At 45.4% G+C, this 12,116-nt stretch overlaps 1 protein-coding gene across 8 annotated transcripts in view; it reads right to left on the bottom strand.

The window, feature by feature from the left end:
- The window catches only part of trappc9 (trafficking protein particle complex subunit 9), a 209,727-nt gene that overhangs the window by 196,115 nt on the left and 1,496 nt on the right, over positions 1 to 12,116 (bottom strand). For 5 of the 8 annotated variants that reach the window (XM_047819251.1, XM_047819249.1, XM_047819252.1 and 2 more), the window contains exons 2-8: positions 11,426 to 12,032; positions 10,579 to 10,724; positions 9,910 to 10,035; positions 6,870 to 6,896; positions 4,491 to 4,615; positions 3,132 to 3,257; positions 249 to 465 (exon numbers count right to left, since the gene is read on the bottom strand). In XM_047819251.1, the coding sequence (XP_047675207.1) occupies positions 249 to 465; positions 3,132 to 3,257; positions 4,491 to 4,615; positions 6,870 to 6,896; positions 9,910 to 10,035; positions 10,579 to 10,724; positions 11,426 to 12,015 (1,357 nt within the window). In that variant the 5' untranslated portion in view covers positions 12,016 to 12,032. The remainder of the gene's footprint in view (positions 1 to 248; positions 466 to 3,131; positions 3,258 to 4,490; positions 4,616 to 6,869; positions 6,897 to 9,909; positions 10,036 to 10,578; positions 10,725 to 11,425; positions 12,033 to 12,116) is intronic. The other 3 variants (XM_047819253.1, XM_047819256.1, XM_047819257.1) reach the window with 1 other exon arrangement.

Genomic DNA, 12,116 nt, shown 5'->3' with positions numbered 1-12,116 from the left:
AGGTAAGGGGCTTCACCTGTAGAACTTTAAACCACCTAAAAAGCAGGTTTGTTGTGATTTCTCCCATTATCCATGAAGTATGAATAATACAGCTTCAGTAGCCTACTTTATTGCTGAATAACTAAAAAAAAAAAAAAAAAAAAAAAAAACACCCGAGACGCTAATTCTGCTAATGTATATTATTTGAGATAATGGGAATGGTTCTGTAAGCCAGGTTAATGCGTGTTGAAGAGTATGAGTTTTATTACCTTTGCTAAAGTCTTTAGGGTCGAGAGAGAGACTGTAGCCAGGCAGCGTCTCCAGCAGTAATCTATAGCAAGCCTTCCAGCCTGGTTCGGGGATGGTAGGAGCAACGCACTGCATGGCCGCTACGCGCTTAAAAAACGCGGACTTCCGGTGGAACCCGATCAGTTCGTACAGCTCAGACAGGACACTGTAGCGCTGGATCTTCTCTTCTTCAGAAAGCTAAAGAGAAAACACAAGAGAGAACGATGACTGTGCTGCTTTTACACATGGCTTCCTGTGTACTGTACATTATAGGTTTCTGTGCACACCTAAGAAGGCCACCGATTTAACAACGGTTTGACCTTTGCTTGTTGGCTAACATTTTTATTATTAATTTTAAAGCTCTGGTTTTAAATGTTACACTAATGTAAGTTTAAGCTATACAGTGATTCAAAAAGCATCGGACCTCTTCGGACTATGTTCAAACTAGAGGTCTTCACGGGTCCACTTAGATCCGAAACCCCGAGGTCCGACCCGAGACCCGAGCGGGTTCGGGTCTAAAAGTTTCACGTGTGCCTCGGACACGGGTCGGGCTTAATAATAGCACCGTCGGGTCTCGGGTAATTTAAAATGAATGTGTTTTTAACGAATGGGCCCGAGAAGACCCGAACTACTGTATCTTGTGTGTGTGCATCGACTCGAGTCCTTTTCCAAACTCTCCTCTGTTTGCCAAGACCGCTTGAGACATCGTTTGACTGGCGGTAAGCTAATTTCCGTTGGAACAGACCTGTCAATCAATTTTAAATCCACGCTGTAGCAGTTACACTAAAGTAACATTCGGGTCCAGTCGGGTAAAAAAAAAAAAATAGCCATTGGGTCGAGTCGGACTTGGGTCTAATTTTTTCGGGTTTGTCTCGGGTCGGGTCTTTCTTAAATATATATATATATGCACATCGGGTTCGGGTAAAAAGTGATTTGGGTTACTTCGGGTCGGGTACATTTTTTTAGACCCGAGAAGACCTCTAGTTCAAACCCCTGACTTAGGTCCTATGTGAAGCACCTTTAGCAGCACTTACAGCCTCACGTCTTTCAGGATATGATTCGATAAGCTTTACAGAACTGACTTGGGGATTTTCTACCATTCTTCTCTGCAGAACCTGTCAAGCCCGGACAGGCTGGATAAACAGAATGTGGGCTCTGGCTGGGCCACTCAAGAACATGCACAGTTGTCTCTAAGCCACTCTTACATTGTCTTGGCTGTGCATTTAGAGTCTCTGTCCTGTTAGACGTGCACCTCTGGCCCAGTCTGAGGTCGAGCACTCGGGAAGAGATTTTCTTTAAGGACACTGCTGTATTTCAGCTTCCCTTCTAGTCCCTGCTGCTGAAAAACTCCCCCAAAACATAATACTACCACCAGCATGCTTCATGCTTGACCTTCTGCAAGTTTCTCACGCATCCAAATGACCTCTGGAGCTCATGGTGTCATTGGTCACCTCTCTTTCCCTGACCCCTCTCCCCTGATCGCATAGTCTGACCTGGCAAGCAGATCTACAAAGAGTTCTGGTTGTTCCAAACTTCTTCACGTAAGGTTTATGGAGGTCACTGTGCTCTTGGGAAACTTCAATGCAGCAGAAACTTTTTGGAGCCTTCCCCAGATCTGTGCCTCGACACAGTCTTGTCTCTGCGCTCTGCAGGTAGTTCCTTTGACCTCATGGCTCGGTTTTTATTAGGTGTGCGCCTTCCAAATCACATCCAATCGATTGCATTTGGCACAGATGGCCTGCGATCAATGCGGATAAACAACTCAAAGATGAGCTAAACAAATGGGATGCATCTAAGCTAAATTTAAAGTGTCACAGCAGAAGGGTGTGAATATCGATGTAAAACATCACTTTTGAAAACTTTTCAAAGTTATCAGAAATATGATATATGCTTTGTTCTATCATTAAGGCGTGTGGAGGAGAGACTGATGTGACAATCATTTAAAGCATTTTTAAAAAGGCTGTAACATAAAACTCCTGTCTATACGAACAGCTTGTTCACCCGGGACTCGTGTCTATACGGACAGCTCGTTCACCCGGGACTCGTGTCTATACGGACAGCTCGTTCACCCGGGACTCGTGTCTATACGAACAGCTTGTTCACCCGGGACTCGTGTCTATACGAACAGCTTGTACACCCGGGACTCGTGTCTATACGGACAGCTCGTTCACCCGGGACTCGTGTCTATACGGACAGCTCGTTCACCCGGGACTCGTGTCTATACGAACAGCTTGTTCACCCGGGACTCGTGTCTATACGAACAGCTTGTACACCCGGGACTCGTGTCTATACGGACAGCTCGTTCACCCGGGACTCGTGTCTATACGGACAGCTCGTTCACCCGGGACTCGTGTCTATACGGACAGCTCGTACACCCGGGACTCGTGTCTATACGAACAGCTCGTACACCCGGGACTCGTGTCTATACGAACAGCTTGTTCACCCGGGACTCGTGTCTATACGAACAGCGTGTACACCCGGGACTCGTGTCTATACGAACAGCGTGTACACCCGGGACTCGTGTCTATACGAACAGCGTGTACACCCGGGACTCGTGTCTATACGAACAGCGTGTACACCCGGGACTCGTGTCTATACGAACAGCGTGTACACCCGGGACTCGTGTCTATACGAACAGCGTGTTCACCCGGGACTCGTGTCTATACGAACAGCTTCTTCAGCGGGACTCGTGTCTATACGAACAGCTTGTTCACTGGAAATCATTTCTATAGTAAAAGGTTGTTCAGATGAAATGGTCAGAAAAGCCAAAAAATAGCTCCTCCCATCTTTAACCAGAGTGAATAAAGATTACAGAGATAAGCTGACAGGATGTGACATGATTAAGGGGTTAGTGTGTGAGATACCTGGCCCAGGTTGATGTACACTGCGTTCTGCAGGAAATCTGATGCCTCCATGGCTCGCTTTTGAATGGCCAAAACTCTCACTGCTTTCACACAGGCCTCCAACTCAATCACCCCAGCGTTCTTATACTGAAAAGAGAGAGAGAGAGAGAGAGAGAGAGAGAGAGAGAGAGAGAGAGAGAGAGAGAGAGAGAGAGAGATTCAGTTTCAGTAGACAGAACATTCCGGTCTTAACATCACAGAAGAACCTAAAACACACAGAGACGTGCAGCGTCCACGTCGATGTGACGGCGTTCAGGTGTGTGAGCACACTGCCCCCAACTGGACATCATCAGAAACACTCAGAAACACTTCTTGGAGGTGAAAAGTGTTCAGGTGTGTGTAAGGATGATAAATGTCCTGAGAGCATGGGCGTAAATCCCAAAAAAATTATTTAAAAATATCGCACTGTCTATTATGAAAAATATATGTATTTCCTTCCTCACAGTGGTTTGACCCACAGTTCCCCCTCCCCTTCCTCGAAGTGGTTTGACCCACTGCCTGCTTTCCCAGGTCATCTTCCCTACTCTTCACACACGAGTCAGGTGTGTGGCTGCGGCTCAATTAATGTTGAACTCCATTAAGTATGAGATTTTATTCACTTTAATGTAGTTGATGCAGACTCAATTATAAATTAGTTGCGGCAAAAATGCTGATTACCGATGTAATTTTCTATGAATCTGCTATATTAGCGATTAGCTTGTTTACAATAGCTTGTTCCATAGTGCACTGTAACTAACACGCCAAAGCCGTTTCCCATGCATCGTTTTATTTGGGACGACTCGGCATAATGTTAACTTAACATTAACGGCCACAATTAGCATATTGTTTAGCTGTGCATTTACTAAATGAGCACTGTGCTACGTCCGAACTGACCTCACTGTGTTTTTTTTTTGTATAATCAATTTCTATTGTTATTAAGCGTCTTAATTAGTTTTAAATACAATTTTAAACCTATTTTATTTACTTGTTTTTATTTTGGTGATTATTTTTTATGATACTTTTACTTTATGTAAAGCACTTTGAATGAACATCGTGTATGAAATGTGCTACAGTATAAACAAACTTGCCTTGCAGCGTCATAGACTAGATAAAATGACGGAGAAATGGAACATTTCTCCATGCTACAATAATAATGATAAAAGCAAGGTTTTTCACTTTGGGGACATGTCTTTATAAGTACAATTTGACTATTATTTGTGTCCCCCCTTTCAAAAATTGCTCATGAGAAATTTTATATTTATTGTCGTCAGTCCAATTGAAGTGACAGTCCATGTGTATTTGTGTGTGTGTGTGTGTGTGTGTGTGTGTGTGTGTGTTTACCTTGCCGTAATAAGAGATGGCCTCTTTGTACTTCTCGATAATGTCCTCTGGACTCAGACAGTTCTTGGCTCGGCCGATCTCGCTGCTAGTGTCAGCGCTGATACCACTACTGGAGGTCAGAGCACCTGAGGACCGACCACATACACACACACACACACACACACACGGATGAGAAACAGAGGCATGAAATTACAGGACATTAAGAGAAACGAGTTAAGAGTTGAAAGCATAAAAAGGGGAGGATTCAGGGGTTAGACATGAAAACGGACAAACGAGAGAAGAACAGAACAGACAGGAAAAGAAAGGATGAAAGGAGACACAGTGGAAGGTAGAGACAAGCACAGGCAGTGAGGACATTCACGAGACCTGAGAGACGAAATGTGAAGACAGAAGAAGGGACGAAATGAGAAAAAAATAAACAAAGAGATAGTAAAAGAGGCCAAGAAGAGACAAAACGAGGGGAAAAAGAGATAAGACGAGATAAGGAGAAAGGAAGAGAATAAATGACGAAGAAGAGGTGAAGAGAGAGAAGACAAAAAATACTGATTAAAAAAAGAAGAGAAGAGAAGAAAAGCTGAGAGAATAGACAAAAGGAGACGGATGAGAAAGGGCCGGGGAGAACGCAGACCGATCCATTCAACAGACAAAAAAGAGAAGAGGAGGAGAAAGTGGATAAAAGCCGAGACGCTACGATGAGACAGGAGAGAAAAAGGAAGAAGAATGAAGCGTTATGATATTCCATGCATGTTTATTACACTCGAGTCATGCTTCGAACACATCAACATTAAATATTACATAACTACACAACTTTCCAACACTCTGTGTGTGTGTGTGTGTGTGTGTGTGTGTGTGTGTGTGTGTGTGTGTGGACTGACGACAAAGTGAGTTCCTATTTCAGACAAACGCTTACAGAACGACCACGGAGACGAGCACAGAAGGTTTTTCAGTGTGTAACGTTTTCCATAGGTAACTAATTAGTAAACAAAAAAAAAACGTGTCACCATGGAAACGGTCAAGCACAAATACGGCACGTCTTAAATCGACGTCTCGGAGTTTAATCCTCACCGCTCGCTGACGACTCGAGTCGCACCTCGAGGTGTAATTAACACTAAACTCAGTCTGAGCTGAAACTGGTGAATATTCAGCTGAAATATATAAATAACTGTACGGTAATGAAGAAAAAACAGATAAGTAGTCATTAAAGGTGGGGTCTCCGATGTTTGAAAGCCAACGGTGACATATAAAATCACCAAAACAAACACGCCCCTAAACCAAATGGGTCCCGCCCCTGTCTCGATAGCTCCGCCCACACATACATACGTAACCCAGGCGACTAACAGAAAGAAACGTGTCTTTATCATAGCTGAAGGGAAGAACAATACGATTGTAGATAAACAAACAAGCAAAAATGCCACACAAGCATAATGATGTAAAGGACAAAGGCATATATTAGTTCTGTGTAACAAAGCAAAACCAACGTTACTCACCTATCGAGAAGGAAAAAAGCGCCTCGGCGTCTTAAGTAAAGTCGGCCACATATTCACAGGTCGGAGTTTCCCGAGTCGATAACTCCTGAGCTAAACGCTGTTACTACACAAAACGCGGTTGTAGCTGCCTCTCTACATTACTACGATAGAAAAGAGGTGTTATTTGTGTAGTAACAGCGTTTAGCTCAGGAGTTATTGACTCAGGAAACTCCAACCTGTGAATATGTGGCCAACTTCCTGCTCCTTCAGTTCTCTCCAGCGCTGGAAAGCTGATCCTATATTAACACGTCCTACTTCTTGTCCTTATCGTAAGTCTTTCTTCTCTTTCTTTCTTTGTTTTTATCCTCCATGTCGATGTTAAAACCGTTTTCTGCTAACGTCACACATGCGCACTGAACACTCTCTCCGCCACATATCGACAAGCCCCGCCCCTTACTTCTCATTGGCTACACGTTAGTTTTGATTTTTGTTTAATTTGTCATTCTGACTAATTTTCTGAAGCGTTTCTCAAACATCGGAGACCCCGACTTTAAGGTGGTCGTGTGATCTGTAAATCAACTGAATATGAGACACACCATATTTTCTGAACCAAGAGTCACACTTTCGCCCTATCCGCTCGGTGTTTATGAGCGTTATGACATCCTCTATAACTGTCACTTGTGTTTATAACAGTGTGATGAATAGTCTAGAAGATCAAGTGATTTATAGATACACAAACACACACACACACACACACACACACGTGCACGCAGATCAAAGGGGAAACGTGACAAGCGTTCACTGGTTAAAAAAAAAAAAGGAGAGCGTGGAGGACTAGAACAAGCCCAGGATTAGGTCCAGGGAGTGGAACGGGGAGCTTCAGCATGCAGCACAGAGCAGAACTGTACTGTACCTGGGTCAATGAGAACCTCCTGAGCTCCTGAAGACACATACACAGAGAGAGAGAGAGAGAGAGAGAGAGAGAGAGGAATAGAAACAGACAGTCTGGTTGGATTAGTTCTACGCTGCATGTTTCAGCACTGCTGCATGGTTAGATCAACGTTGTCCTGCTAACGCTAACATTCTATAAACGTGCCAATCTTTCGCATTTTAATTGAGATGTAATAAAATGGCCTTACACGTGTCTCTCTACACGTGTAACGTAGGTACGAAGCATGCCGTGTAACCCCGGGGCTATAAAACTCTGCTCTGGCTTTTACAGTGTTAACTCATGTGGGGCGCTCGACGTGTTCAGCGTGAAACGACGCTCTGTTAGAACGTCACGACTGGTTGCCTAGCAACAGACACCCGATCAGAAACTCCTGTGAAAAAAACTCATATCAGGTGAAAATCAGGACGTAGCAACAATCATTGGCGGAAATATCATTTCAGTATGGGGGGGGATATAAAAATAAAGAATGTATTTGTTTAAACATGTTATTTAAAAAACCTCTTATTGCTGTTTAATAAGAAGAAGAAGAAGAAGAAGACGAACTCTGCAGCAGTGCTGAAAACGACTGGTCCAGACATGTTAACGGTGTTAAGACATTATTAGGAGACGTGCAAGCTTTGTTGGTTATTGTGCCGGGGTTTTAACACCAACGATCGTGAGCGTGGTATTGTCATCCTTCATCGAGCTCAAAATCAAAACAAACGCATTACAAGTGCACACAAAATATTGTGCACGAATTTTATGTTTTAAGAAAAATTTCTGCTCCCTAAAACAACACTCATTGGCCAAAACACTGCAGAGAAAACAGAAGCCCCGCCCACTAATAGGCCAACAGAACCAAAGCGCTAATCTGAGGTAGAGGAACACAGCGTTCTCTCCTGTAATGAAACAAAGGATTGAATTAAGGTTAGTCTTTTTTTTTTTAATATATATATATATATATGCATAAAATCATTTTATTCTTCATCAAAAAAAAATTCTATATAAATAAATGTAAATATAAAAAATTTTAAAAACATCGATTAGAAGAAAAACGTTATGATGTCAGATTCCACTCAGAGACGCTAAACCCCGCCCTCTTTTTTTATTGGCTCACAAGATCGTGGCTTAAGAGATTACATCACACTGAGGTAAGTAGGTGTGATGTAACAATAAATAGTCGATAAGAGAGGCGAAACGATCCTTAATGTTGTAGATGTAAATGATAAATTGCCGTAATTGGCCGTTTTCACATTGATTGACAGGAGACGGAGAGTATGCCCCGCCCACCTTGTTCAGTCTCTGCATTCATGGTTTCCTCTCGACCGATGAGACTTCAGAATGAGTAGTGGATGAAAACACAGCGCTCAGGATGTTGGTTATTAAAATCCAGACGTGTGTTCATTCATAACGCTTTACCGCTGAAACCCGTAGGACCATCAGACGTTAGTAATAATGCTGAACAGAGCAGACAAAGCCAGACACAGAGTAGAAGAACCCCAGCAGTGTCGAGCAGTCGGACAGTCAGGAGGCTTTTTATGGTTAGAAAAGCATCTGAACATGAACATGAACACATTAGGAACAGAAGACTTACAGAAAAGATTCTGTTTAAACACGGCTAAAAAAAATTCCTTTAGAAAATGTAAACAGACTCGAAATGAACTGGCGTATTAACAGGAACGCTCACAGAGGCTTCAGGACACACACTCACTTACTCACACACTCACACTCACACACTCACACTCTCACACACACACACTCACACACTCACACACACTCACACACTCACACACTCTCACACACTCACACACACTCACACACTCACACACTCACACACTCACACACTCACACACTCACACACAATACGCCCCTTAAACTGTATCACATGTTCCACTGAACAAAATTATAAACGCAACACTTTTGTTTTTGCCCATTTTTCAGACTTGTCCTATGTACACAAAAGGCCTATTTCTCTTACACAGTGTTCACAAATCTGTGTAAATCTGTTAGTGAGTACTCGTTCTTGCATGGCCAGCATTCTTTGGGGCTTTTTACACCTGGTCACTTCCTGCGTTTTCTGTGATCAGATAGCTACCCGATGGTAAAAAGACCAGGTCTAAATGCCCTCTGAAACGTTTTGGAGACGGATATAAATCCGATGGTACAAACCCCTTCAGGAGGTGGTCTGGGACGCGTTTCAGATGAAACTGGACAGGTGTAAATGCATGTGGTTGTTCAAGCCACATACATCAGCGCTACACTCCTCCCAAACGGAACTACGTCACTCACAGGTGATCTTTCACCCAGGCGTCTCGTCGGGTCTTAAAACGCGCTGCTGCCGCCAGCGAAAACGCAGCAAACAGTAAACACTGTTTTTTGTAGCATAAACGTCGTAACGGGTTTTTGTCTTTTTGATCGCGTTCTGAAAACCGCTTACACCAAAGTGTGTTCCGTCTCAATTACCCTGGAAATGAGGTAAAATATATTAGCAGTTTGGGCGGGAGTGGAAAGATGGGATCGATATCCGATTCTCAGAGACGCGTTTATGTGGCCTAATGTAAATGGGACAGTTTTAACAAATCAGATAGCTATCGGATCAGAGACAACACACGAAGTGACCAAGTGTAACTAAAGCGCCCTCATGATGCAGCTCGTTTGCATTTAGCGACGCCCACAAAACTCCATAAAAGGGCGTGTGTACGAGCAGCAGGGAAGACGAAACGAGCAATCAGCGTAAAGTAATATAAAGTAATAATGATGTTCTACACAACGCTTGTGTTCACAGCATATTCCAGATGTTCATGTGGATCCATGTGGATCTCAGCTTTATGTCTGAAGTAAACTGGGACAAGTCAGAGATCTAACATCTGGGTCACCATCTGTAGAGTTTGTCCACCGCTGTCCTCAGCCCTGAAGCACCAGACCGAGGTGTGCTACAGACTCTGAGATGCTTTTAAGTGTTATAAGGATTCACTGTTACTTTAGAAGCGAACGTGTTTCAGCACTGAGGTGATGCACTGACCTGGACGGTGTCTCTTCCCACCATCTGTCGTCGTGGAGACGACGGGTTTGCGTGCGCCGCCCTTTCCGGCCGTGCCTCCGGGGTAATGGATTATTACTGAGGCTGAGCAGAGACCCTCAAGAGCAGCTGAGAGAGAGAAACACAGCGAGGGTGAGACAGAGAGAGACACACAGAGAGACAGACAGACAGACAGACAGACAGACAGACAGACAGACAGAGAGGGGGAGAGGGGGAGACAGAGAGACACAGACAGACAGACAGACAGACAGAGAGACACATAGACAGACAGACACAGAGACAGCCAGAGAGGAGGAGACAGAGAGAGACACATAGACAGACAGACAGACACAGAGACAGCCAGAGAGGGGGAGACAGAGAGAGAGACACATAGACAGACAGACAGACAGAGACACCCAGAGAGGGGGAGACAGAGAGAGACACATAGACAGACAGAGACACCCAGAGAGGGGGAGACAGAGAGAGACACACAGACACAAAGACAGAGATACAGAGAGGGGGAGACAGAGAGAGACACACAGACAGACAGACAGAGACACAGACAGAGATACAGAGAGGGGGAGACAGAGAGAGACACACAGATCAGAGTTATGATTTAGTTTCAGTGTGTGAGTCCTGATCTGACTCGGTCCGATCCGGTCCGGTTCTTACCTCCCAGCCAGAGGAAGTCATTGACGGCGCGCAGCAGCTCGACAGCCATGTGGTAGTGCACCAGAGCGTCCTGTATCATTCCCGCCTGCAGACACAGATCCCCCACGTGCTTCCTCATGCGGCCCTGACAGCGCTTCTTATAGTGCCTTACAGGAGACACCACAGTCTCTTAGACACACAACATCATCACTCACAACAACAACACACTCATTTACACTGCAACATCAGCACCATCAAGAACACTGTGGAGCAGGAACGTCTACAGAGCGACTCTTCTCAGGGGAAGAAGCAGAGCGATGAGGACAAGAAGGGGGGAGAAAGAGAAAAGAGAGGCACAGAATAACTCCTGCTGTCTATCCGACTCGACACAGGAACAGACGAGTGCTGAGCGGAGGATCACGGCGACGGAAGAGGAGCAGGAGGGGGAAGGGGAGGGACTAGTGAGACGGGGACGGGGACGTCACTCTGACTTCACCGCCGACTCACCTTTTCACACCCGACAACAAACTCACACGACAGCAAGCGTGAAAGTGGAGAAGAAAGAAAGAGAAATAAAACAAAGCGAAAGAAAAAAAAAGGAAATAAAACCCCGAAACGGAAGAAGGAGCAAAAAAAGTCCAGAAAAGATTCCAGACGTTTTATATTTCTCCGGGATGTTTAACAGGTCTGATCTGATCCACCTCAGGTTTTTTTCCCCGACTTCCATCTGACAGCTACTGACAGAGCATCGGACCAGTTCTGTCTCTAATCAACAAATAAAATGGTTAACTGGATGATTTGAACTCTTTAGACTCTGTGCTCAGGTGTCTTGCTCTCTGAACGCCGAGTCTGCGTGTGAGGAACTCACCTGCTGTCCGTATCCAATCCGACAAAGTCCTTCTTCTCGAACGGCACGCACATGAGTGGGATCTTATCCCCGGATTTATCCGTAGCCCGATCCAGCCTTTTGGACTCGAGCACGATGAAGATGGACTGGATGAAGTCCTCTACGGTCTTCTCGAGCTCGGGGCAGTTGTCGTACGTGGGGAAGAAGGCTACGTCGGGTCGCTGGAGCTCGGCGGTGGCGTGTTCGATCAACCCGAATGTCAGCAGGCGCGAGTCGTACAGCGCAGGGCCGAGTCTCTCCTTCATGGCCCGGAACCTCTCGGACGTAAGTGCCCACTCGCTGCCCGCCGCAGGACACCAGGCTACGGCCACCAGCCCTACAACCCTGCGGTGCGACTGGAACTCACCCCACTCCCCGTTCTCGGGGGCGTAGTGGTGCCGGTAGCGCACGGACAGAGAGCGCTGGTTGTCTCCCACGCTCACCTGGCACACGCTCGCCACACGCTTGTACACGCTGAAGAAGTCGTCCTCGGGGACGGCGCCCAGCGGCTGCACCAGAACCAGCACCGTCTGGTGATCTTCAGCACACTGCAGGTAGTCCGGCACGCTCATGATGACACACGGAGAGGCTGAGGAGACAAAAGAAGAACACACTTCACAGCGGGACATTACAGAGTTTAATTCTACATTTCTGCTCCTAATAACTGTCGCCT

Source organism: Tachysurus fulvidraco, chromosome 10 (assembly GCF_022655615.1).
Source record: "Tachysurus fulvidraco isolate hzauxx_2018 chromosome 10, HZAU_PFXX_2.0, whole genome shotgun sequence".
Lineage (NCBI taxonomy): Eukaryota > Metazoa > Chordata > Actinopteri > Siluriformes > Bagridae > Tachysurus > Tachysurus fulvidraco.
This window is presented reverse-complemented; position numbering and strand designations above follow the sequence as displayed.